The following is a 25,280-nucleotide window of genomic DNA, read 5'->3' on the forward strand; positions in this document are numbered from 1 at the left end:
AGATGCACTCAAACGGGGACTCTAAGGGGAACTGGGATGGGGGGAGGGGTGTCAAAAAGGAACTCGAGTCTTTTCTGTAACGTTTTCACTTTTGGTAAGAAGAATCTATTCCTGGAATTTAAAATGAATAGATTTAGTGTTCAAGGTAGTAGTAAAGTCCAGTGCAGGGAGGCCTGGAATGTTCTGGCCTTGCCTTCTCTTTGAGGTCACTTAAGATTTTTCAAGTCGAGCCATGGGACCATCTGTTGCCTGACGAAATTGGGGCGAGGGGAGCTGGAAGACAGGTCCCCACCTGGCGTCCCCATCTGGCTGCATGACCTCAGCGGGGTCTCATCCCCTTTCCGGGCCTCAGTGTCTTCATCTGCCCTATGGGAATCAGGTTTCTGTGTTACTGGGGGGTGTGGGAGGATGAGGTGAGGGCACAGAGGAAGACCGTATGAATATAAGGATTATTCTCTGGGTCAGAGGAGGAGAAGGAGTGGAGCCCTCCCCTCCACCTGCCAAGCCCACGAGGGCGCAAAGGAAGCAGAGAGGGGCTGGGGACCACCCAGGAGAGCAAACAGTCCATCTGTGGGACAGGGGCACGTTGTCAGCAGCTGGGAGGCCCGGCCTGGACTACTCACAGGCCAGAGCCCATGAGGCAACCACCCAGGTTGCCTGGAGAATTGGGGTATTGAGCAGGCTTCTTGCTGCTCCCAGCCCCAGTGCAGCTACGGTCCTGTTGCCTCTCCAAGTCCCCATCACCACTCTCCCACCCTTAATATGCCACTCCTGGCGCTGTTCCCCTCCCCCCTTTTTAACCCATCTTAGCCCCACAGCCAGAGAACGCTTTCACAAAGTAAACTCTGTCATGTTCCATACTCCCTCAAAACCTTCCAGTAGCCTCTCACGGATCTATGAACAAAATCCAATTCCCTTACCTTAGCCAAAATGTTCTGGCACGATCTGCCACTCCCACCGCCCACCTCCAGCATAGGGGTTAAGAGCCTGGCCTCAAAAGAGAATCTGCCCAGTTAGAGTTCTGGCTCTTTCCTTTCTCCATTCATTCAAAAATGCCTACTGACCACCTGCTATGCACTAGGCACTGTTCTAGGCATTTGGGAGACATCAGTGACAAATGAGACAAAGATTCCTGCTCTCGCGGAACTCCCTTTCTAGCAGAAGGAGACTAACAGTAAATACAAGTAAGTTAATTACATAACACACTGGGAAGTGACAAATGCTATGAGAAAAAGGAGGAAAAGTGGAGCAGAGGAAGTTGATCAGAGTACAGGGACAAGCGGGGTTTACAGTTTTAAATGCAGGCGAGTGGTCGGGGAAGGTCTCACTGAGGTGGTGAAATTTAAGCCAAGACTTGTACCAAGGGAAGGAGGGAGACATGCAACCATGAGGGCAGAGGGAAACAGTGGTGAGATAGGCGGGAAATGCCTCAGAGAGGCAGGGCTGGGCGACAGGGTCTCATGGGTCTGGGCAAGGAGTTTGGCTTCTACTGAGTAAGATGTGACCATAAGGGGTGGGGGAAGCAGGACAGGGAAGGAGCAGAAGCCCAGCAGACCTTCCAGGTGTCCTGTGAATGGCAACTTTAGCCTGATCCCATGGGGGGGCTGTGGGATATAAGTCATACCTCTGAGTTATCCACACAGGCACCAGCATCCCAGGCAAGGAAGGTAGGCTTTCATATCTCTGAAATAATGGGCTATAGCTTAGGCGGAAGATAAGTCACCCCAGGAGGCTTCAGCAGCCTGTGGGCAAGGGCTGGTCATTGAATGCATATCCAAAGAGGGTGCACAGTAAAAGGAGATCCTAGGGGGATGGGTACAGCATTAATTTTGTTGGCTCCAGTCCCCAAACACCAAAGTCCCTTCTGGCCTGGGCTTAGCGTGACTAAAGATCGGGGGTGTGCCCAGTGTGACCAAGCAGGGTTTATCTGGTTAGGGATCAGCACCCCCAGACCTCTGCCCACCCCTGAACCCCCACTCGAGCCTGCAGAGGGATTCATCTTCTGCAATATCCTGACCATGTGGCAGTCCAGGCTTCCTTCTGGGATTCGAACTAGTTACCCTTGGCTTAGTTCTGCCCATCTTTGAATATTGTGGATTTTAGAAAGTTCTGCTTCATGTTCAGTCTATTCTTTTATTCTGTAAACGTTGGGTGAGCACCCACTGTGTGCAAGGCACTGTTCTAAGTTCTAAAGACACAGCAGAGAACAAGACAGATATGGTTTCCGCCCTCGAGCTTACAGCTGGACAGGCAGATGATTGGAGAAAATATAGTATTTAAGCACAGAGTTGGGGACACTGGGGAAGCTGTGTGAGTCTAGAGGAGACTCCAGACCCTTGGGAAGAGGTGACACCAAGCTGATTAGTGGAGGTGTACCTTGACACAGGTATAAAGGTGCAGGAGAAAATTAATCCAGGCTAATGAGGAGTGAGTGCAAAGGCCCTGAGATGTACCCCACCCCCATTGCCTGCTACCCCCACTGCTACTCCCTGAAGCAATGACCATCCTCACTTTCTTAGATGATTGTAGCAGCCTTCCTCTTGGGTTTCCCAAAGAGGGACAACGAAGCTGGGACATGCAGTCACTAACTCTTCTGTCTTCTTGGTTAAGGGTCACTCCTGTGGGCCTTCACTCACCAGCATTCCCCCAGTCAGTTCGCACCTGTGAGTGGACAGAAGCCGGAAGCCACAGGCTTGTGCACCATCGTGTGCAGCTGACATCCAGGGAGGGTTTCTCTGGTTTGGGCAGGGCACCTACAGCCCCTTCTATAGAACCGTCTGCTCAGTGTCCCCTTTCAGACCTCATCTCCTATCTTCTTCCTCTTGCTCATTCTGTTCTACCTACACTGACCTTGCTAGCCTTCCAATTTGCCAAACAAAGCCCATTCTCAGGGCCTTCGCATTTGCTATTCCCTCCACCTGGAACATGTTTCCCGCAGAAATTCACACGGCTCGCCCCTCACCTATTCCACATCTCTGCTCCAGGACGACCTCGTTAGAGAAGCCCTCCCTGACCACCTTGTTGCAGATAGCCCCTCCATCAGTTTTTCTCTATCTTGTCCTGAGCTGCTGTTTCTCATAGCACTTATCCACATGACATATATTTACTTGTTCCTGTGTTTATCATCTGTGTCTCCTGCCAGACTGGAATCTTTCTGAGGGCAAGGACCATGTCTGGTTTCTGCTCACCACAGAGGTCCTCTAACAGAGTCCAGGCAGTCAATAAATATTTGTGAAATAAATGGTTCCAAACACAAATGAAACATATGACTTCCTTCCCTAACACTTTCAGTGGCCAGAAGTGCTCTCTAAGGGACAGTCACAGTCAATCTGGGAGTCTACTTTAACCCTTCCCCATCCAGGCTCATTTGGCAGGGGTCAGGGGTCAGCCTGGTCTAGCCCTCTTGGGGCCCCAATGTCTTCAGAAGAGACCTGGTCCCGGGGTCTAGGCCCTAGGGATGCCTGCTAAGCCCTGTTTCTCCTTTGGCAAATCTTCCTCCTTCCTTCATAGGGCCTGTGCCTGCGTTTCTGAACCAGAAGGTGTTTACACAAAACATCTTGGGTTTGGCGACAAATTCACCCTCAGTGAGGAATCCTTAATGAAGCTCCTTCTTTCCCCAGGCAGGGCAGCTTTAGAGAAAATTAGCTCTGTCTCTGGCACTTGAAGGAAGCCAAGGCCAGGCAAGGAGGAGTTCCTATTGGAGTTTCTGGGGCGACAATCTGGGGGAGAGGTTTTTTTGGTTTTGTTTTGTTTTCAGAGACAGCCGTGGTATAGAGACCAGATCCTAGACACACATTTGCTCCTGACTTTCTGTGTGACAAAGCATTGCCTGTCTCTTGGCCTCAGTTTACACCTATGAAATGGGCAGTAATAACCCATCTCTACACAAATTGTGAAATTCAAACAATGCAAGGGATGTAAAAGGGCTTGGTTACGAGGGACTGAATGAGAGCATAAAAAGCTGGAATCAGGGAGGCAGGAGGTCAGAATTCTAGTCTCAGGTCTGCTGTTGACTTTGTAAGATCCTCACCTCCCTCTGGACTTCAGCTATTTCACATGTATATTGAGGGGTTTAGGCATGAAGATCTCTAGGGAACCTTCTTGTTCTGAAGGACAGCCACATTCCACCTGCATGCCTCTTCTTGGAGGTCCTTCCAAATCCCATGGCCCACACTGATTTGCTTTCTAGCACTTATGGAACTTCTTTTCTGAGCAGACGCTTCATTGCTCACTGCACATGATTTTCCAGCCCCTTCTTTGGGTCTAGGTCAACTGCTCTGGACATTGGGCCCAAGACAGGTTTAACAACTGCTGGTGAAGGCTGAATTTTATTTATTTAAAGATTCTATTTATTTATTTCACAGAGAGAGAGGGAGAGATCACAAGTGGGCAGGCAGAGAGAGAGGGGGGAAGCAGGATCTCTGCTGAGCAGAGAGCCCGATATGGGGCTTGATCCCAGGACCCTGAGATCATGACCTGAGCTGAAGGCAGAAGCTTAACCCACTGAGCCACTCGAGCGCCCCCAAAGTTGAATTTTAAAAATGACTCCTGCCTCCTTCTGATCCTGCAGAGAGACAATGAGGGGGATTTGCATCACTCCATTTTATAAATTGGAAACTGAAGGTGTCACAAGTTAAATAGAAGTCACACTGATACACAGGCCTTCTCGGTGTTCCTTAGAGGAAGAATGATTTGCATTATGCCAAAACACGTATCACTGCTTGCCATAGTATGTAACTAGTTGTTTTGTCATGAACTGTCGTGTTTCCCACTCGGATGAAGTTACACGATGGCAGGGACTATGTTTTATTCACTGCTGCACCTTCAGCACCTAAGACTGCCTGGCCCCTCGCAGGGGCTCAACAAACAGAGGAAGGGGAGGTAGCAAGGATAGGAGGCTGCTCTGCGGACTACACTCTCTGAGCCTGCAGGGGCCGCTCCAATCTCGCCCCCAAAGCTAGGCCCCGCCTCTCGCGTCCTGCGGACGACTGCGAGTTGGAGCCTGCGCACCACTGTTCTTTTAATTGCGCTTGCGCGCCGGAAGCCCTGCCCATGCGCGTGCGCAGCCGACGCCTCTCCCAAACGGAGTTTAAGCGGTGCAGCGGCCCGCGTGAGTTGGAGTTGGCGGACACCATGCTGTCGCCAGAGGCGGAGCGGGTGCTGCGGTACCTAGTGGAGGTGGAAGAGCTCGCCGAGGAGGTGCTGGCGGACAAGCGGCAGGTAGGAGGCCCGTTCGTGGCTCTGGGGCCTGGGTTCGGCGGTTGGGGCCTGCTGGCGAGCGCTGTAGGCCGCTTGCGGGTTTCGGAATCCCAGTGGGCTGGTGGGCTCACGGCGGTGACCACAGATGTGGGGCGGTGGTGAGGCAAGGTGGGCCAGACATCTGCTACGGCGTCGCGCTTCACGTATTTATTAGCACGTATTAAGTGAGCGCCTGGTTGGTGCCAGGGATTCTGTCTCCATCGTTCCTCCCCCACTCTCCGTGCCCTCCGGATCCCGAGCCACTGTCTCTTTGTGTGGTTTACCTGAACACCTTTTTCAGAATGCAGTTCCCCCTCAGGCCCCATCCCACCGACCGTGGGCGCACTGCCTTCGCCAAGGCTCTCGGGAGAAGAGGAAGAGAAAAGAGACCGGAGTAGTCTTGAGATTGGGCAGGTGGGGACGCTTTGTGCACCTGCATAGGAAGTCTGGGTCTTGTGCTAATTTAAATGCTAAGCGTTTCGAGAGAGTTATTGGGGGAAAGGAGAATGATGTGGCTGGATTTAGGCTGTAAAAGGGTTCCTCTGGCTGCCGTGTGGAACACAGAACGTAGGGGGTCAAGGGGCCTGTGAGGGGCCACTGCCAAAGGGATGGGTTTGGGCCAGGGAGGTGGTGATGAAGACAAATGAAGGGGTCAGAGGTATATTTTGGTGACGGATTTAGTAGGCCTTGATGACGGTAGTATGTGGGTTGAGGGAGTAGGAGGAGTGGAGAATGATTCATGACTCATTTCCACTTAGAATAATTGGATGATTGGTAGGGTATTTACTGAAAAGTGGAAGACTAGGATAAGTGCCCATTAAATTAAACACTGCATTAGGGTGTGCGTGATGATAATAAAGTAGCGATTAAAATGTCTCAAGCACTTACTGTGTATCAGGTTCTATGCTAGCTCATTTAGTTAGTTCCTGGCTCAGTAACCTGGGAGGTAGGTGCCATTCGTATCTCCATTTCTCAGAAGGTGAAATTACACAGCTCACATTCAAAACTTGGTATTGCAGACGCTCCAGAGCCAACGCTCTCAAGAAACTGTACTGCCTCCTTACTTCCTTAGTAGCTTCTGTGATGCTAGGTCAGAAACAGCTGGAGGAGCTTGTCCAGGGGGAGGCTTTGACTCCCCTTCTGATTCTGAAATGCTCTGAAGCTTGAGCATTAGCTCTCCTGTGAATAATAACGAATTATCCCTTTAATCAGCAAATATTTCCCCAGCACTTCTCTGTGGGGAGAGGACCTGCATCCTGCACAGAGCATGGTCTTTAAAGACCTGGAGAGTGAATAGGGGAAGAAATACATTTACACATCAGTGTGCTTTAGGCATGACATTGGAAGAAATCCAGGAATGATGCCTTGTCTCTGTTGGGTTTTAAAAGCCCCTGGTCTGTTGGAAGTTGGCGGTTTGGGACAAGAGGGAGCTGAGTTCCCTCCTGCTCTTGTGCTTTGCAGATTGTGGACCTGGACACCAAAAGAAATCAGAACCGGGAGGGCCTACGGGCCTTGCAGAAGGATCTCAGCCTCTCTGGTAAGTCACGGTTTTGTCACTACAGCCCTGGAGGTGTGTTGCTTTCCTTTCAAGGCTTTCAGCTTGTCCCTAATAGACATATGTGACACAGCGTGTGGAGATGAGGAAGAAAATATTGCAGGTCTGACACTGGTCTGCTTGCTGTTCCTAAGACCCCAAGCAACTTACTGGTCTTTACTCTTCCTGTTTCCTTTGCCTAGCCCACTCTTTCCTCAGTTGTCTGCAGGGTTCATGCCTCGCTTTCTTCAATCTCTGCCCAAATGTCACATAATCAGTGAGGCAATCCCTCTGACCCTGCTTTATTTTTCTCCAGAGTACTTAAGCCTTATCAAGGTCTCACAAATTGTATCTTTGCTTATTTATTCCTTCTCCTCCACTGTGTCATAAGCCCGATGAGGGCAGAAACTTTGTCTTGTTCTGCTGTGTTCTTAGCATCTAAAGGAAAGCCTGGCAGAGAGTAGGTGTTAAAAAATATTTGTTAACAGGGTGCCTGGGTGGCTCAGTGGGTTAAGCCGCTGCCTTCGGCTCAGGTCATGATCTCGGGGTCCTGGGATCACGTCCCGCATCAGGCTCTCTGCTCAGCGGGGAGCCTTCTTCCTTCTCTCTCTGCCTGCCTCTCTGCCTACTTGTGATCTCTCTCTCTGTCAAATAAATAAGTAAATAAAATCTTAAAAAAAAAAATTTGTTAACAGAGTGACCATTTGCCATTTCAGAAGATGTGATGGTTTGCTTCGGGAACATGTTTATCAAGATGCCTCATTCTCAAACGAAGGAAATGATTGAGAAAGGTAAGGCCTTCTGGGGATGGGTCAGGGACATGTCTCCCCCGCCAGCCTCGGTCTTAACCCAGAACTGAGTCAGGCTTTGGGCCATCTGATGAGAGGCAGCTGCATTACAGGGCTCAGATGGGTGTTGGTTTTAATCCCTGCTCTGCCAGTCTTGAGTTATTTCCTCATCTCTGAAGGAGGGGATGCATCCCCAGAGCACAGTTGTGGAGATAAAACTGTGTGTACATAGCCTAGTGCTTGTTTATCAGTGAGGAACGAGCTGGGCCACAAATACAGAAAACCCAATAAATGGAGGTTGGGGAAATCTGGTTCTGTTTTTCTCATCAGTTGTCCAGAGGTGGGCCATCCAGGACGGGCACTGACGCTCAGCAAGGCCACCCTCATGTATTCTTGGAGGGACTATGTCATCATCTCAGGCCTCATGTCCATAGGCCAGCCTGCAGGAATGGTAGAGGGCTTACTTTCTCCATTTATGGCCTTGCCTTCTATTTAGAAATATTGCTGTTCTCCTCAGACTTCTCACATCTCATTAGCGAGAACTGCGTCATGTGCTGCAAGGGAGCCTGGCAGAGTGCGCTTTTATGTTTCACAGCCCCTGCTGTAGAGACTGCACTGAAAATGGAGGTTTGGGGAGAGCGAGCCTCTAGGGTCTGCCACAGCGTGGGCATTCAGCATGTTACTCAAATCTTCACAACCGCGATCCTGGAGGATCTTTGGAGAAGCATCATAAAGGCAAAAGGTTAAGGTGCAGATGCGTCCTTGGCTGGAAAAAGGAAAGATTATGCATGTTTTCTCTTCCCCTACCCTTGAAAATATGTGTGCCAAAGGACCAGCAAGGTTGCCTCTGTCCCTGAAGGCAGAATTTCTCTATCCTTGTTGAAATAAAATTTTAGCAAAGGAGACTGTATCAGCTTAGAGAACTTGCCAGATTCCTGTTGAAAAATACACATTAATATTATGGTTATAAAATTAAGAGCTGTCATTGCACTTGAGTGGTGGGCAGGCCACTCAGGCTGGGCTTTCAGAGGGGTCACTTGCCTGGGTTCAGGATTTGATCCTCAGCTGTCTCAGCCCACAAGTGTGGTCTTGGCACCATACCTAGAGGGTTCTGGGACATTATCATCACTGGTTCTCTGGGGTCAGTGGGAGCTCAACAAGCTCATAAGAGACCAGGGTTGCTCATTTACCATGAGTGCCAGAACCGTTGCCCAGGCTAGAGGGCTTGGCTGCTCTGGTGTTTGCCCCATCAGAAAGAATGAAAATCTGTGGGGAGGACAGACTAGCCAGCATGTCATTGTGAGCAGGTGGAGTCGGGTGACATTAGGCAGTTGCATCACCAAGCTTTGTAGCCTCTACTTCTCATAGTGCAGTTTGCATTCAGGTGCAATCCATTTTGGCAAGATAATCTTTCCTGTTCATGGTTAATTAGGTTAAGCTTGAGCATCAGGCTTGCCCATTGATTGTTTAGGTCACACGTTACCATGGTCATGTTGTTTAAAAACTGCTCACCTTGATGGACTTGGGTTTGTGAGATTCTTTAGCCACACATTTTCCAACCATCTGGGATGGGCTGGGTCTAGGTTCTTCACTCTGGTCTCATGTTTCAGTATTCTGTAATTTCACAGTGGTAGGGGGACCTACTGTCCAGATGTTGCCTTCCTTACCCTTGAACAGCCAAAGGTACTTTGCATAATGAAAACAGGTCAGTGGACAGAGAGGTGGGTCCTCAGTCCTGTCCTGGGCTCTCTTAGCTGTCTTGGGCAAATCACCCCCCTTCTCTAGCTCATTAGTTCCTTCCTCAGTTGGTCTCTGAGGTCCCCTTCTTCCCAAATGCCAGGAGCCATTGCTTTCAAGGAGGCTGGAGAAAAGCCGACATCCCCAGCTGCCTCTGGGTGTGTGTGTCTGTAGTATAACCCCATCCTCTGCCCACCTCATCTTTTTCAGATCAGGATCATCTGGATAAAGAAATAGAGAAACTCCGGAAACAACTTAAAGTGAAGGTTAACCGCCTCTTTGAGGCCCAAGGTATGGGCCTGGATGGAACTGGAAACCGGGAGGGGAGAGAACTGTCCACATGGACTTTACAGAGCACGGGTGGGAAGCCTCTCCCAGGTGGGTGGGCGAGGGCCTGGGCGGCACATGAGCCACCCAGAAGCTGTGGGCAGGGTGGTGGTCATAGCTGCCCGGAGATGGAATGGACAGAGAGGTTTGTGGGATGTTACTCCTGTGTCAAGTTGTCTTCTGCCATAAGAGGAACAGCCTGGGGTGTTTTACATTATATCCTAGGGCATGGTACAGGAACCAGAACAGCTCTGACTGAGGGGACTCAGAGGGCCTCAGGTCAGATGGTCAAGGTTAGAGCTGAACTCTGGGTAACCCTAACCGCTCCAGACTGGTCACAGGTTGCCAGCAGCAATCAGTAGGTTTCTGGGCAGCAATCATGACTCCGCAGGTTCTTGGGGACTATGTGCTTTGTCCAATACACTGCAGAACTTGAGGCCCTTCCCTGTTAGACCTTAAGGCTAAGTGTTTGGCAGCATGAATGCTGCAAAAACCCCTTTCCTGGGCCTGATTCCAGGGCCAGCAGGAGGTAGGACAACAGGAGGCCCCACTTGCTGATGGATTGTTTTCTCCCCCTAGGCAAACCAGAGTTGAAGGGTTTTAACCTCAACCCCCTCAACCAGGATGAACTTAAAGCTCTCAAGATCATTTTAAAAGGATGAAGCTTAAGAACCATGATGGGGGACCTAAGACAGCATCTCCCCCTGTGGTCATGGAGGACCCGGGACTCTCCAGCTTCATAACCTGCAAGGACATGATCTACACTGCTAGGAGATTGGTGTCAGGAATCTGAGCATGAGAAGCTTCTGTCTGTGGGGATTGTGACTTTGTGACGGCAGGAGGGAGCCCTCAGCCTGCCAGTGTCTGTTGGGTCCCACCATTGGAGCTGGATGGACACAAGACCCATTGATGGGTCTTGGCAGCCACCAGCGATGGGCGGGGGCAGGGCCCGTGGGGGTGTGCGAATGACCGCAGCAGGCACTTCTAACAAGGGCCTGCTGTTCAGATGGGCCCCCAGCAGCAGCAGGGAGCATCATTCCTGCATTCCTTTCAGGAACAGAAACATTCTCAAGCAGCACATAGTGGAATTAGAGTAAAGCGGGAGGCTCACAGGTGGTTTCTGAATGAAGGACAGAATCTCGGTGCTTCATAGGTCACTGCAGCCATCTGTGGGGCAGACACGCCGTTCCCCACCACGGCCTCCACTGCGGCCCTTTTTTCCTGACTGCCCTTGGGACGGAGCCCGGAGTGGGTGCTGCATGGTGGACTCGGCACCTGCTGTTGAGTCAGAAAGTCCTTGCAGAGTCCTGTGCTGGGGGTGGGGGAGGGAGCTGCCTCTTCACATAGCTCTCCACCGCCTCTGAAGGCAGGCCCTGGGCTGGACTGCTCAGAGTTCTGCCTGCCCTCCGTGCTCTCCGATCCTGGGGTCCTGCTGTGAGGGCAGCACTGTGTCTTTCATGTTCATTGAGGGCTTAATAAACATTTCCTAGGGGAATGAACGGTAGCTCTGTTCTTTACCTCATCTTGTCCTTAATAGAGGGCACATTGCCTTGAGGACATCACCTACGAAGGGACAGTGGCTCCTGTTGGGAAATGATGGCAGGACTCGACAGGCAGTATCAATGGTAATGGCCTCACCTGGTCCCCTCGCCCCACTTGGCTTCAGCCCATAATGATTCAGGAACATAGGCTGGTATGGCCAGATCTTAATGTTTTATTTTTGTTGTTGTTTTCAAGAGGAGCTAGAAATTTGGATTTTTAAGTTGAATTTTGTCTTTCAAATATTGCTAATGCAGAGATTTTCAGAGACTTGGGTGTTGGCCAAACAATATACCTTACATAAGCCAAATTTGGCCCATACCTGATTCTGTGTCTTGAGTTTAAGTAGAATAGCATGTGCTTTCCCTAAAGTGGGGAGATGGAATCGGAAGCTAGATGTCTGTCCATAGTAGACTAGTTAAAGAAAAACATAGCTTCAGATAGTGGAATACGGTACACTGTCATCAAGAATGAGGAAGCTGTCTAAGCACTCCCTGGGAGTAAGTTCCAAGATGTAGTAAGTGAGAAAACCAAGTGAACAGAGGGGTCTAATCCAGTCATCTGTGTGCTCGCACTGCCTCATGGTGTCCCGTCCCCCCGGACCTGCCCCCAAGACAGAAGCTGCAGGGTTGGAGAACAAGGGTGAAAGACAAGGACACATGGACATGGCTGTTGCAGTCCCTGGGATGTGTGCCTGGCCCAGGATTCCTATCTGAACGTTAACACCTGCCTGTCTAGCGGGGTGGCGGCTAGGCCAAAGGAGAGCCAATCGGATTGGCTGTCCTGGAAATGAGCCTGTGTCTGGGGCTGTCTGGTCTTGCCTCCGTCACAAGGATGCAAGGAAGTCCCCATGCTCTGGAGGCAGGAAGCCCAGAGTGGCTTGGCTTCTGGCCTTCCCAAGGCTAGATGGTTCACTTCCGGGGTTTGCCAGTATTTTTCCTTCCAAATGCCCAGCCCTTCCCAAGGCAGTCAGAATCTACAATTTGCAACCCAAGAGCTGTCACACAGCAGGGGGAGTTGCAACAGGTGCTACCTGGGTCCCATAGGTAGGTCCCCCATGGAGCCGTTCGCCCACAGCCTGCCCTGTGGCAATCTCTCTTAAACCAAGAGGAGGCTTAGGAATGGGGAATATGGAGAAAATGCAGAACTTTTGACTTTTCGCCCAACTCCCTACGCCGTCTCCTTGCCTGCCAAGCCAAGGCTTTCTGGTTTAAAAAGCTCAGCTCCCAGGAAGACGCAGAAGGCACCTGCATCCCCCAGCTGACTCATGGGTGCACCTTTGCAAAGACACTTGCTTAGCAGCCCTGCCTTCCGGATCCTTACCTTGTCCATCTGAGACATGGGGATGTTCTGGTCCACTGGTTTTCAGATGGTTGGGGGAGCTCCATGAGTTCCCTGACACACCAGGTCCGGGTGTTGAAAGGAGACAAAGAAGTACTTAAGAATCAGCCTTCCCCAGAGCCCAGTAAATACAATCTAGTAACTGCTTGCTTTGCAAGTCAGCCTTAAGACCAGTTCCCTAGTCCCTGAATCCTTCCTCCCGAGGGATCATTTTAACCTTTGAGACATCAAAGGGTCAAATCCGGGAAGACTTGGCTTCAGCCAACAGCATCCCCTGAGCCAGGGCCCAGTGTGCAGTGACTCCAAGTATGTAAGGCCTGTGCTCATTTATTAGATGTGGTCTTTCTGGAGTAGTAGGGCTTGCCGCAGCTGCTCTTGCTGGGCCCAGTAGCCATGCCAATCCCACAAGGTTAAAACACATCCAGCCCCAGGGATTAGCTGTCTCTGGGTGCAGAGGTGCCCAGGGTGGGGACTCAGAGAAGTGGAGAGCAGGCGGTAGCCTGGTCAGTCTGCAAAGCTGCCGCCAGGCCAGAGGGAGGGAGGTAAGTGCTTGGAGGTGCCGCTGTGCTGGGAATGGGTGAGGAGGAGACTGGGGGGGAGCACCTCCTGGTCAGGTTGCTGTCCCTGCAGCCAGGACTAACTGGAGACTTTCTTCTGGTTCTGAAGGGAGCGGAACAGCTGCCTCAGCTGGTTGTTCCGGTCATTGACGCAGCCTGGAGGAAGAGAATTGGAATGTTGGCTGGGATGGCCTTGGTAGTGGACTTGGTAGTGGAGGTATGGGCGTGGGGGGCTAGGTGGGGCCTGTGCTCCCCCTACCTGGAGGGAGGGAGGAAGGGCCTACAGGAGCTGTGCAGCCCTGAATGGCCTACAGTTTGTTTGCGTACTGCCTCCACTCCGTGGCCCTTGAGCAGGTCATTGACCCCCCTCCAGCTTAGTTTTCTCATCCGTAACCCAGGACGCCTGCTTTCAGGAGTGGATGTAAGGCTCACCAAAAGCAAAATGTAACAATCACTTAAGCTAACTTTGACCCAGGTGCTGAATGTGGGTTCACATGTTACGCCTTCACGGGAATGATATATAAAAGACAAACTGAGGTTCAGGAAAGTTAAATGTGCTTCAAATCACACCAAAAGTAGCAGAACTGAGACTTTAACCCAGGGTCTGTAGCACCAGAGGCCAAGCTCTTAACCAAAGCTCCACACGACCTGTCCTCTTGTCTGCACTTGCTGGAAACGCATGCAAGCTGGCACAGTGCCTGGTCCCTACCAGGTGAGGCACTAGCTTCATCCCCTTCCCCAGCCCATAGGACAGGCACAAGCGGTTAGAGATCAACTTTCCCCATAAGCAATCCCTATGCTCCTGGAAGCGTGTACCAGGTGGTCCCCGCTTGAGAGGCCAACACAAGCTTCTGAGATGCCTCCTCTCCCAGCACATTAACGGTGTCACCCACTTCGTGCTTGTCCTCGTGGTGGGTCCACGAGGCAGCTCCATGGTCATTTAGTTGTGCTAGGTCCATGGGTGGTGCTCACCAATGCTGGCTGTGTGGCTAGATGGCTGTGGCCACCACTACACTGACGTGGAGGCGCCTACCATCTTTCTGAGCAGCCTTGAGCCCCATCCCTGGCTCCTAGGCACTGACTGGCCATCAAGGCTTCAACCAGTGGGGGCCTGCTATATGTGTCCCCAGGATTTGCCAAAGTGTATTCCACGGAACCCTAGCTTTAATCACTTCTTTCATAATTCCCAAAGCTTTGTGTCCAGTGCAAACCTGTTCTTGGAGTTCTAGACTCATCTCTGAGTTGCCTGCTGATCTTTTCACCCCAAAACCCCTCAACTCTTCCCTAACTCACTTCGTCCATGTTCTTCCCACCCCGACCAGCTTGTCTTGTACTCACTACCCTCCATCCAGACACTCGACTGGAGGCTTGGGAATTCCTTTAGAGACTTCTAAAGCAGCAGCTGTCAACCGAGGCTGCCCTTTAGAGTCACCTGGGACTTCTTAAGGAGACTCATGGCCTGACCAACTGTACCTTTACCTTCAGCAGGCATTAGTATTTTTGAAAGCTCCTGCAGGTGTCCTCCAGCAGCCAAGATGGAGAGAACCACAGTTCTGCATCTTGGCCACTCAGACCCAGTCCAGAGACCAGCAGCATTCATATCTGCGGCAGGTGACTGGCAAAGATGGGCTACAACAAGCCCTTCTATTCCTCTCTGCATGTGTCTCTGCAAAAGGTGCTTTGGGGCTCCTCTGGTTGAAGGCGTGACTACTTCCCGGCCCTGTGAATTGGGGGTAAAGCAGCTTTGACAGGTGGATGGTGGCAGAAAGACACTATACTGCGGGGCTTCCAAGCCTAGGCCTCAAGAGGCTTCCCTAGGACTTTTCTCACCTTCTCGGAACCCTGAGACTACCGTGTGAGGCCGGACTGCTGGAGGACGAGTGGCTGCCTGGAAAGAGGCCCAGCGGATGGCCAGTCTCAACCACCACACGAGGCTATTCTAGGCTACTGGGTCTCAGTGAATCCGCCAGGCACCTCCAGCCCTCTGAGCAACCCTGGGCAAGACCTGAAGGATCAGCAAATAAGAAAGCGGTTGCTTTAAGCCTCTGGGTTTGGGGAGAGTTGGTTTGTTATATAACAACAGTTAACTAATAGAGCACCACCTGGGAGCTTGTTAGAAATGCAGAATCTTAAGCCCCCACTCCAGACCTACTGAATCATAATCCGCATTTTAACAAGATTTCCAGATGATTACATGCACATCAAAGCTCGAGAGCCCTGGATAGTCATCTTCCAACAACATAACGCTGCAGACCCTAGGGAATCAGCTGGAGAAAAGCTTTTCATAAACGCCCTCTCCTTCGCCTTCCTCAAGCAAATTACTTGACATCCCAGACTTCCTTGCAGCTGGCATGGCCACACAACTCAGTTCATGCCCGTAAGATTGTCAGCCCCAGGAGGGTTGACTCGATTCTCTTGGCCAAGCCTTGGCCCTTGGACCTTCCTGCTTCTTCCTGCCTGGGACAAGGACACAGTGTCTGGAGTAGGAGCAGCCATCTTGCAACCTTGAGGCAACAAGCAAAGTGTGGCAGAGCAGAAAGAGGAAAGTGCTGGGTCTCTGGGGGCATTTTGCATCCATTGTGTTAGCCCTGCCTGGCCTCCCCAAGACCTCCTGTGCCTCAAGATAGATCACTCCTCTCTGTGTAACGGCTCTTCAGTCGGTTGCTACCAAACTCAGTCCTAAAACATAGCAAACCCTAAAAAAGATTTAAAACTTTTTCTAATTAAAAAAAACACACACAAATAAAATTAAAAAAACAAATAAATCCAGGAAAATATTTACCATAAGTTTGACAGAGGGGTAATGTCATCAATGTATTAATATCCAAGACCTTTTTAAGTTTAGAAAGCAGCCCACTGAAAAATACATAAAGAATATGGACTGCTTCCAAAAGAAGAAACGAAAACTGAAAAATCCGAAACTTCACCAATAATCAACGCAGTACATATAAAACGAATCAGAACATTTTGTCTACCAGGTTGACAAAAGGTTTTTTTTTTTTCCTTTCTTTTTTTAATGCAGAGCAGGCACATTTGTGTAATCTTTCTAGGAAGCAATTTAGTTATAATAAGTTCATCCCTCTGACCCAGTAATTCTACTTCTAGGAATCTGTCCTAAAGAAACAGCCAGAAATTTCAGCTGAGCCTTATGTGAGAGGATGCTCATCACGGAATGGCATTATTTATAAAACTAAAAAATTGGAATCCTGCCAAATGCTCAATTATAAGAAATGGATTTAGTACGTTTGGCACATATACAAGCTGAAATACTTTACAGCCGTGTAGTAATTTTGCTTTTAGCTGTGGTAAGGGACAGTATTTTCTAGTGGCCAAACATTCAGGTTTTAGAGTAAGAGAAACTAGGGTTCAAGTCCTGGCTCACCATTTATAACCGGGACCCTCGGCAAGTTACGTAAGATCTGGAGACAATTTCCCCATTTGTAAAATGATAGAAGCTGCCTAAAAATGAAATAATGTGGGGCGCCTGGGTGGCTCAGTGGGTTAAAGCCTCTGCCTTCGGCTCAGGTCATGATCTCAGGGTCCTGGGATGGAGCTCCACATCAGGTTCTCTGCTCAGCAGGGAGCCTGCTTCCTCCTCTCTCAGCCTACTTGTGATCTCTGCCTGTCAAATAAATAAATAAAATTTTAAAAAATGAAATAATGTATGTGTATATAAAATATTTAGCTCTGAATATGTATTTCCAGAAGAGAGGCTCTTATTAATATCATTGAATGACATGGAATATGCTATGTGGAAAAGTGGGACTCAAAACTCCAGCCCAGTACCCATTTTGTGAAAGAAAAACTGTGAATATATGCATTTTTTAAACACTGGAAGGAAATACAACAGATTGTTAGAGTTGGTTATGTCTGGATGGTTTACTTCCTTTCGGTTTTCAAATATTCTATGACTATACTTTTTATAATCAGGGAAATTTTTCATTTTTTAAAAATCAAGAATAAAGTCAAGGCCTAAAGTCCTTAATTTCTTTTAACATAGTCTGTTTTTTCTTTTTCTTTTTTTGGTTGTTTTCCATATAAGCCTTTTGAAATCCACCTCCTGACAGATTAATATCTCTTCCTATGTACCAGGTGGTGTTCTAGGCGTATATTGAGAGTAAAAACTCTTCAATCTCCATTTTACAGATGAGGAACAGAGAGGTTATATCCCTTGCTCAAGGTCACACAGCTGGTAAATGGTAGGTCAAATGAAAACAGTCTAACCACTGTGCCAAGCTGTCTCTTAGACTACCTGGCTCCTCTCCTAACCCTTCCCCAGTCCCCAGTCCCCATCTAGCCCCACATACCAAGGTGTGTGTTGGCCACAAAGTTCCCCATCCCAGACAGGTCAGGAGGCCCCTCTTCTCTGCTGACAGGGCCATCATTCCACATGAGGTCAAAGCCTCCCACTCTCTTCTCCCTTCCTGTGAGCCTGGATGGGCAGGAGATACAAAGGGGTAAAGAAGGTGCACCTGTTGGGGGCTGGAGACACGGGTAATTCCCCTGCTCCCTCCCTGCACCCTACTGGTGCCCAGGCTGTCAGAATTCCTTTTTTTGTCCACCCATTTCTTGGGGGCCCACACAGGTCTCAGAGTGATCATCTCCCATGTGGTTCCCAGGCTCCCACCCGTGCCCTCAGTAACATGAACCTACTTATACTTAAAGTCAGCTGTCCACCTCAGGCCATAAAATTCAGGAAAGCAGGGACTAGGTCTGTTGTGTCCTCTACTGTGTCCCCCAGGGTGTGGTGCATGTCCTTGCACAGTATAGGGTCTCAAATGTTTGTTGAATGAATAATGAAGGTAGATATAGAGGACGCTTGAGATCCTGCCTGCTTAGCACCCATTTCAGCTTCTTTCAGCCTAAGGGTACTTAGCTTTTCCTGTGAGAACCACTCCTTCCTCTCTCACTCACATGACTCAGGTGGGGGCTGATCCTGCCACCCTGGGAGATGGGCATGAGATATAGGTCCAGTTAATCAGAGTCACAGTGATTGGTTCAGAGGTAGACATGTGACGAATCCCCACCAATAAGAATGAGAGCCTTCAAACTTGCCGGAATAATTGGGGAAAAGCTATGCATAGGGAAGAGACAGGGAGTGGGGAGGAAGAAAAGGAGAGAAATTGAATGAGCCAGAGAGAGAGAGAGCGAGCCAGTGAGCAGACAGACCAACCAATATCAATGGAGCACCTGGATTCAGCCATTCCTGAAGTCCTTTCCTGGATCTTCCCATTATATACACATTGTTATAACAATATATAGACTTTTACTGAACACTTATGATGAGCTAGGCACTTTACAGTAAATAATCTTGGTAAATTAATTTAGCAATCTTGAGAGGTAAACATGATGTTACCCATGTTATAGATGAAGAAACTGAGGCTCAGACTGGTAAAGTCCAAGGTCTCATATGGTCAAGAAGTGTGGAGGAGATCCTGCTGGGCTGAATCTCAGAAGCCTGTAGTTGGTCCTGCTCTGCCCCAGAAGGGCTGAATCCTTGGACCAGGATCTAACCACGTGTGGACATCTCAGTTTATCCATCTATAAAATGGCAGGCAGACCGAGGCCATCCTTACATGCCGCTCAAGTCCTAGTGCTGTGAGTTCTTTGTCTTCCTTGCTGGGAGCCCCAGCTGTCATGTACAAGGGTGCCTGAGTGAGGCTGCCCCCGGCCCCTCACCTGGCCTCCATGTCCACGACATGCAGGGTGTCTTCCAAGAGGCAGGTCTTGAGCTCATAGTCCTCCTGGCTGCTGGCTGTCAGCGATGGGGAGGCGTTGACCTCTAGGAGCCACCTGGGGAAGGATGGGAATGGAGGGCTTTAGGGTTATCTGGTCCCTGGGGCCCCTTGGAATTTTGCAGAGAGACTTCATGAGTGCGTGGGCCCAACCCTCAATTCAACCAAGATCGCTCTTTCCATTTTTCCACTAGAAGAAAGGTCTCGGCGGCTAAAACTTTTTGAAAATAATCGTCACAAACTCAAAATCCCCATAGGGGCCAGGTGGTACCTAAACGAGGCAAGCTGGAGGGAGTAAAATGATCTTGTTGCCCTCCTATTGCTCTTCTTCCAATAGAGCCCCGAGCACAAGACCTCTTTCCCAGTGAACACCTGCCTGCAGAGGGGACAGGAGCTGGGAGGGGTGGGGACTGGCGCAGGCCGGCCGCAGCCCCTCTGCGGGAGTGTGAGCCCAGAGTCGGCAGACCCTCTGGGTTTTCCAGAAAAGGCAAAACTCCAGACTGTTGTGTAAATATCTCCCAGTTTTTTTAGAGATTGTCAATGTATTTAAATAAAAAATCATCTGAAGTCCAAACTCTGGGCCAAAAGCGGCCCAAGGTCCTCCAGCTTGCAAACTCTGATTTTGTGCAACCCAGTCGTTTGTGGACAGGAACCTGGGGCCCAGAGAGGGAAGGACTCACCCAGCAGGTTGGTGGCAGATAGAGCCCCCCACCCCGCCCCCCCACAAGCTTGTTTCCCTAGCTCTGTCCTGCTGCAGGGGGCAGAGGAGAGACTTGCTGGCCCCGAACCCTGTTTCTCTCGAAGCTGCATCTGACCTCATTCTAGGGTTCTAGCTCCTGCCTCTGAGAGCCTGTCCATACTGTACAGCCCCCGGTGAGGGGGCTGGCTCCAGGAGCCTCAGTGCTGGCTCAGAAATGATGACCCAGGGTCTGGCTCTGCCCTTGACTTACTGCATGGCCTCAAGCACCTGAACAACCCCACTGGGCTCCTGGGTCTTTTTGTGTCACATAAGGGCCATCACTATGGTTCCTGGCACCTCACACTTGTTTCCTCATCAGTTCGACCCCCTCCGTGGGCACTGTGAGAGGGCACCAAATTCTTGGCAGGAAGTGACATGGTAACTATTCCCTTATGTGACACTTTGCATCCTAAAAACAGCAGGGCTTCCAAAGAAGTTTCTTGCCCAGTGCTAGGGAAGGATCCCTGACTCAGCAGATGTTCTGGAAAGGTCTGTCATGCCAGGCATGGGGTTCAGTGCTCTATAGACAGTACATCAGTCATCCCTCATACTAATGCTATGAGCACAACACCCATTTTAGAGATGGACAGACTGAGGCACACCACAAGAAAGTGGCAGAGATCAATCCCAGATACAGCATGTGTACCACATCTGCCCCCTCCGGGCCGTGAGGCTACCCACTTACGGCTTGAGGGTCTGGTCTATGAGGATGTCATAGCCGTACAGCTCAAAGCAGTGCTTGTCACTGATGATCACCTTCTGCACACTCTGCAGGCTCTTGACAAAGATGTTGTCCATATCGCTGAAGAGCGTCTCCACCGCCTCGGGCCCGTGCTTGGACGCGAGGTACTGACGGAAGCGCTGGAGCATCCACTTGCAGCCCTGGGGCCCCAAGTGCCCGGGTCAAGGTGTGTGGGGGGAGAAAATGTTTCAATTAACCAGGACCCGGCCTTCTGGGACCCTCAAACATTCCCTCTTATGAGGCAAAACTACGGCATGCTGGGCCGGGGAGCGGGGAAGGGGTGCCTGCCCAGGGCCCGTGGCTCCAGGGTACCCAGGACCCCATAAGTCATTGCTCAAACACCCTGCACACACTTCTTCCCCAGGCATGCCTTCCTGGGGACAGACTACACTGACCATGTGTGTGCCCAAGGCCCAAAGATGAGCAACAGGTTACTGCTTTTGGGAAAATGGGAGTGTGTGCATACAGGCAACCCCACTGTGCGGGATGGAGCTGGGGGAGGGAAAGGAAAGGAGAGGGTGTGAGCTGGGGGGGGGGGCAGTTCTCCCTGTGCCCCACTGTTCTGGCTCTTAACTCTGGGAAGTCTGAGAATTCTAAATTTGAACCTCGCCTTGCAGGTTGTTAGACAGATGGATGGATGGGTGGATGATAGGTAGATAGATGACAGGGAGATGGAGAGATGGAAAGATAGATGGGAATACACTTGTCACGGTAGGAGGGTAGAACACATTTTGTTTTAAGGTGTGTTTCTTTGAGTCGTAAATTAACTATTTAAACATGTGATGTGGGGGTCTCCATCCATACTTCTGCCCTGGGCCCTGTAAGTGGGAAGGGTGGTCCTGACCTCACTGGTGAACTATGAGCCCAACATAGGCCTGTCCCGGGCTCCTTGGCACCCCACCTCCCCACCGCAACCTGGTCCCAAAAGTCTGGACCTGGAGGGCAAGATGCCTGGCTTCCTCACCTTCTTGGGGTGGTAGTCAGGAGATGTCTTTTGCACAGCAACATTGGTGAGGTGAACATCTAGGAGAGGTTTGTGGTCAAGGACTCGTGTGAACAAGAAGGACAAACCCTGTCCCACATCCCATGCCAGAGATCAAACAAAGACTTGTTCTTGGCCATTGAAGAGGAAGGCTACCAAACAGCCCAGACAGCACTGACGTAGGCCTTGGAATCAGATGGGCCTGGATTCAAACATCGCCAGCATCTTTGCTGGATGCCATCCCTGAGCAAGTCACTTAACCTCTGAACAAGTCAGGTACGTACGTGGAGAAAGAGATAGAGAGTAAGCAAACCATCGAAACCAATCTGTAGAGAAGTGGAACTGATTCGTTATGAAATCTTTCAGCACGAATTTTTTTTTTTAGCTTAGAAATGACAATAGAGGGGAGCCGGGGTGGCTCAGTTGGTTAAGCGACTGCCTCAGATCATGATCCCGGAGTCCTGGGATCAAGTCCCACATTGGGCTCCCAGCTCCATGGGGAGTCTGCTTCTCCCTCTGACCTCCCCTCTCATGCTCTCTCTCTCTCCCTCTCTCTCTCAAATAAATAAATAAAATCTTAAAAAAAAAGAAAAAAGAAATGACGATAGAAATCAAGAGGAAGTCAGTGAATGGACCAACCATGTAAACATAAAAATGATCAGATTGCCAAGGCAATCTGATGAAAAGCAAGCATGACTAGAGACAAGATTTGTAGCAACTATGACAGGCTAATGTTTTTTGTCACAAGAAAATCCCACATAAATTGTTAACAATAAAAATTTATGGCCCTAAGAGATAAGTAGATAGAGAGATACGAACACAACAGAGGAGACATAACTGGCAAAAGACCATCTGGGAAAATGCCTGAAGTTTTCAGTAATAAAAGATACCCAATTTTAAAGGTATGTAAATGGGACAAAAATACAATTGGAAGAAATGCAAATTTTAAGAAAAAACCCTGCTTCCCCATTAAGTCGGTTACCTATGTATTAACCTTTTTATTTGGAAAAACTCAAAACTCATGGAATCATTGCAAGTATAATGAATGCCCATATATACTTCACCTATATGTGCCAGTTGTTTCAGAAATGTCTTTTTTTTTTTTAAAAGATTTAATTTATTTATTTGACAGAGAGAGACACAGTGAGAGAGAGAACACAAGCAAGGGGAGTGGGAGAGGAGAAGCAGGCTTTCCGCTGAGCAGGGATCCCAATCCCAGGAGCCTGGGATTAGGATCTGAGCCAAAGGCAGATGCTTAACGACTGAGCCACCCAGGCACCCCTGGAAATGTCTTTTTAAAATGGTTGTCTTCGGGGCACTTGGGTGGCTCAGTGGGTTAAGCCTCTGCCTTCGGCTCAGGTCATGATCTCAGGGTTCTGGGATCGAGCCCCACATCGGGCTCTCTGCTCAGCAGGGAGCCTGCTTCCTCCTCTCTCTCTGCCTGCCTCTCTGCCTACTTGTGATCTCTATCTGTCAAATAAATAAATAAACTCTAAAAAAAAATCTATAAAATGGTTTCCTTCAGAACTGGAGAGCAGGGATAAAAAGGGCCTTGTCAATGGAAGAGTAAAAATACAAAAGAACCTTCTGGAAAAGAATCTAGCCCTAAGCCCTTGACCAAGCAGTTACACTTCTGCAATGTCATCTGAAGGAAAAATTTTAAATATAGTAAAAGATTTATGGAGGAAACTGAATATTTCCAAATGCCTCTAGCATGGAGGATTAGTAAACCAGTAAATCCACTCCATGGAATATTTTATAACTAATAAAAAATGTCTACAAGGAAAATACGACACATTTAGTGAAAAACAGTTATGTTTATATGGTGGGATCACTCCTTCATAAACTACAAACAACAACAAAAAGCCATACAAATGAACGTGGGAAGAAATACATTAGAAGAGTAAGTAGTTGTCTGTAGAAAACATGACTAGAGAAGCCTTTTCTCCTCGCCCCCCCTCTACCCCTTTTTGTACATTTCCCAAATTTTCTGATTTGTCTTTAAAAAGCTATACTATTTGTATTGTGAAAGCTATACTCTTTAAGTGTTTTATTATTTTTATTATTAAAGAACTATATAATGGTTGTAAAAATAATACAGGAAAACATGTGAAGTTGGAAGTAAAAGTTCCTGAGCTGATCCTAATCCTCCATGGTTTTCAGAATTAACAAATTAGTGAATATCCTCTCTCACTTTCTTCTAGACAGAAACATCCTTCCGTAAAAGCCAAATCAGGATCATAAACCTACTGGTTCTATCCCTGCATGTTGTTATTGACTTAATAGTCTATCTTGGATGCCCTTCCAAGACAGTTCAATTGACCTCAATGTAACAATTTCATACAGATGCTTTAGCATTCCTTTTACCATTATGCAAGGGTATTTTAACTTATTTCTATTTATTATTACAGTGTTGAGGTGGTTATTCTTGTATTTTGTGTGTGTATGTATATATATGCATATAATATTAGAATAACTGTGTATGAACTATATATAAAAATGTAAATATATATATTTAAGGTCAGATTAAAATAGGTCTTATTATTTTGTGATCCAAATTTGCTTTATTATTTTATTTTATCTTTTTATTTTATCTTTTTAAAAGAGGTATTTATTTATTTGAAAGAGAGAGAGAGAGCAGGGGGTAGAAGCTCAAGTGGACTCTGTGCTAAGTGTGTAGCCTGACGTGGGGCTCGATCCCATGACCTGAGATCATGACCTGACCTGAACTGAAACCAAGCATCAGTCACTTAACTGATGAGCCACCAGGTGCTCATCAGGTGCCCCCAAAGTTGCTTCATTGTTTTAAAAGCTGGGTGTGTAATAGAAGCAAATGCAGCAAAATATCAACATCTGTCAAATCTGGATTTCTTGGAGAGTCTTTTCTTCATTTTTCTATATGTTTTAGATATTTTAACATTTAAAAATTAAAAGCAATGAAGAGACATTGTCGAAAATAATGTGTGTTCACTCACTGCACAAACAGCAAAACGCATTCACTAGAAAGCAGTCCTGGAGGAGGCTGGGATTTGCTTATTAAGGCCCCATGACCCCAGAGATACACAAACACTTATAAATAGGGGAGAGCAGTTGGCTAACGTGTGCTAAGCACTCATGCTGGGCTCGGCACCGTCCTAAGTGCTTTACGTGCTTGATTTAATCTTAACCAAACACATGGAGTCCAAAAAATGAACCTAAAATAGATGTTAACTTGGATATGATAAATGCTTGTTGGAATTACAAAATGAAACAAACATTCTAGAAATGCTGAAGTTGGAAAGATAGGGGGGGAAATTCTTAGGAAATTGCCAGGAGGGCCCACTCCCATTCCAGCATGTGGGCAACGTACAGACAGTAGCTCAGACAGACCCGTCATCGAGAGACAAAACTAAGGCGAGAGGCGGGAATTGGCTAGGAGCATTGGCTAGAAGCATTGGCTGGGCTGCCCACACCAGCAGCTTAGCAGACCCAACACCTTCCATTCCTTCTCTCCCACATGCAGGTAACCTAGTTTCATCTCCGTTTTCGTACTGTCAACCTCTTTTCTTCTGATGCCCACATCTAAAAATCTTAGAAACATTATTTTTAATATCAATATTCTAATATTCTTTTTTTTTTCAAGATTTTATTTATTTATTTATTTATTTGACAGGCAGAGATTACAAGTAGGCTGAGAGGCAGGCAGAGAGAGAGGAGGAAACAGGCTCCCTGCTGAGCAGAGAGCCCGATGCGGGGCTCGATCCCAGGACCCTGGGATCATGACCTGAGCCAAAGGCAGAGGCTTTAACCCACTGAGCCACCCAGGTGCCCCCAATATTCTAATATTCTAGTAATACACTTTTATGCTTCAAAAGTCAAAAGGCTCCAAAATGTGTGTGAGCACCTATCTCCTTCTCCACACCTGTCTCCACCTGCCCAAGTCCCCTCCCAAAGGCAACTTCTGTTTTCAATTTCTTGTACTTCATTCCAGAGATCTGTGCACAGATACACAGATACAGATATGATCTGTCACATGAATGGA

At 48.7% G+C, this 25,280-nt stretch overlaps 2 protein-coding genes across 5 annotated transcripts in view; one reads left to right on the plus strand and one right to left on the minus strand.

The window, feature by feature from the left end:
- Positions 1 to 5,037: 5,037 nt before the first annotated feature.
- On the plus strand, positions 5,038 to 11,119 carry PDRG1 (p53 and DNA damage regulated 1). Its single transcript, XM_032351039.1, has 5 exons — positions 5,038 to 5,220; positions 6,700 to 6,775; positions 7,489 to 7,563; positions 9,508 to 9,588; positions 10,204 to 11,119. The coding sequence occupies exons 1-5, from the start codon at positions 5,053 to 5,055 to the stop codon at positions 10,284 to 10,286; spliced, it is 483 nt and encodes a 160-aa protein (XP_032206930.1). The 5' UTR covers positions 5,038 to 5,052; the 3' UTR covers positions 10,287 to 11,119.
- A 61-nt stretch (positions 11,120 to 11,180) lies between these two features.
- Positions 11,181 to 25,280, minus strand: part of TTLL9 (tubulin tyrosine ligase like 9) — a 42,858-nt gene continuing 28,758 nt past the window's right edge. For 2 of the 4 annotated variants that reach the window (XM_032351037.1, XM_032351035.1), the window contains 5 exons: positions 21,242 to 21,300; positions 20,221 to 20,417; positions 18,741 to 18,854; positions 17,369 to 17,493; positions 11,181 to 13,217 (listed from right to left, as the gene is read on the minus strand). In XM_032351037.1, coding sequence (XP_032206928.1) covers positions 13,141 to 13,217; positions 17,369 to 17,493; positions 18,741 to 18,854; positions 20,221 to 20,417; positions 21,242 to 21,300 — 572 coding nt within the window. In that variant the 3' untranslated portion in view covers positions 11,181 to 13,140. Of the gene's footprint in view, positions 13,218 to 17,368; positions 17,494 to 18,740; positions 18,855 to 20,220; positions 20,418 to 21,241; positions 21,301 to 25,280 lie in introns of those variants that run through there. The other 2 variants (XM_032351038.1, XR_004287525.1) reach the window with 2 other exon arrangements.

This window comes from Mustela erminea, chromosome 7 (genome assembly GCF_009829155.1).
Source record: "Mustela erminea isolate mMusErm1 chromosome 7, mMusErm1.Pri, whole genome shotgun sequence".
NCBI lineage: Eukaryota > Metazoa > Chordata > Mammalia > Carnivora > Mustelidae > Mustela > Mustela erminea.

What these genes read in the sequence shown, in the direction of transcription:
- PDRG1 (XM_032351039.1), top strand. Translation starts at nt 5,053, where the DNA reads ATGCGCGTGCGCAGCCGACGCCTCTCCCAAACGGAGTTTAAGCGGTGC. An exon ending in TGCTGGCGGACAAGCGGCAG is followed by an intron (nt 5,221 to 6,699) that starts GTAGGAGGCCCG and finishes TGTGCTTTGCAG; the next exon opens with ATTGTGGACCTGGACACCAA. An exon ending in CCGCCTCTTTGAGGCCCAAG is followed by an intron (nt 9,589 to 10,203) that starts GTATGGGCCTGG and finishes TTCTCCCCCTAG; the next exon opens with GCAAACCAGAGTTGAAGGGT.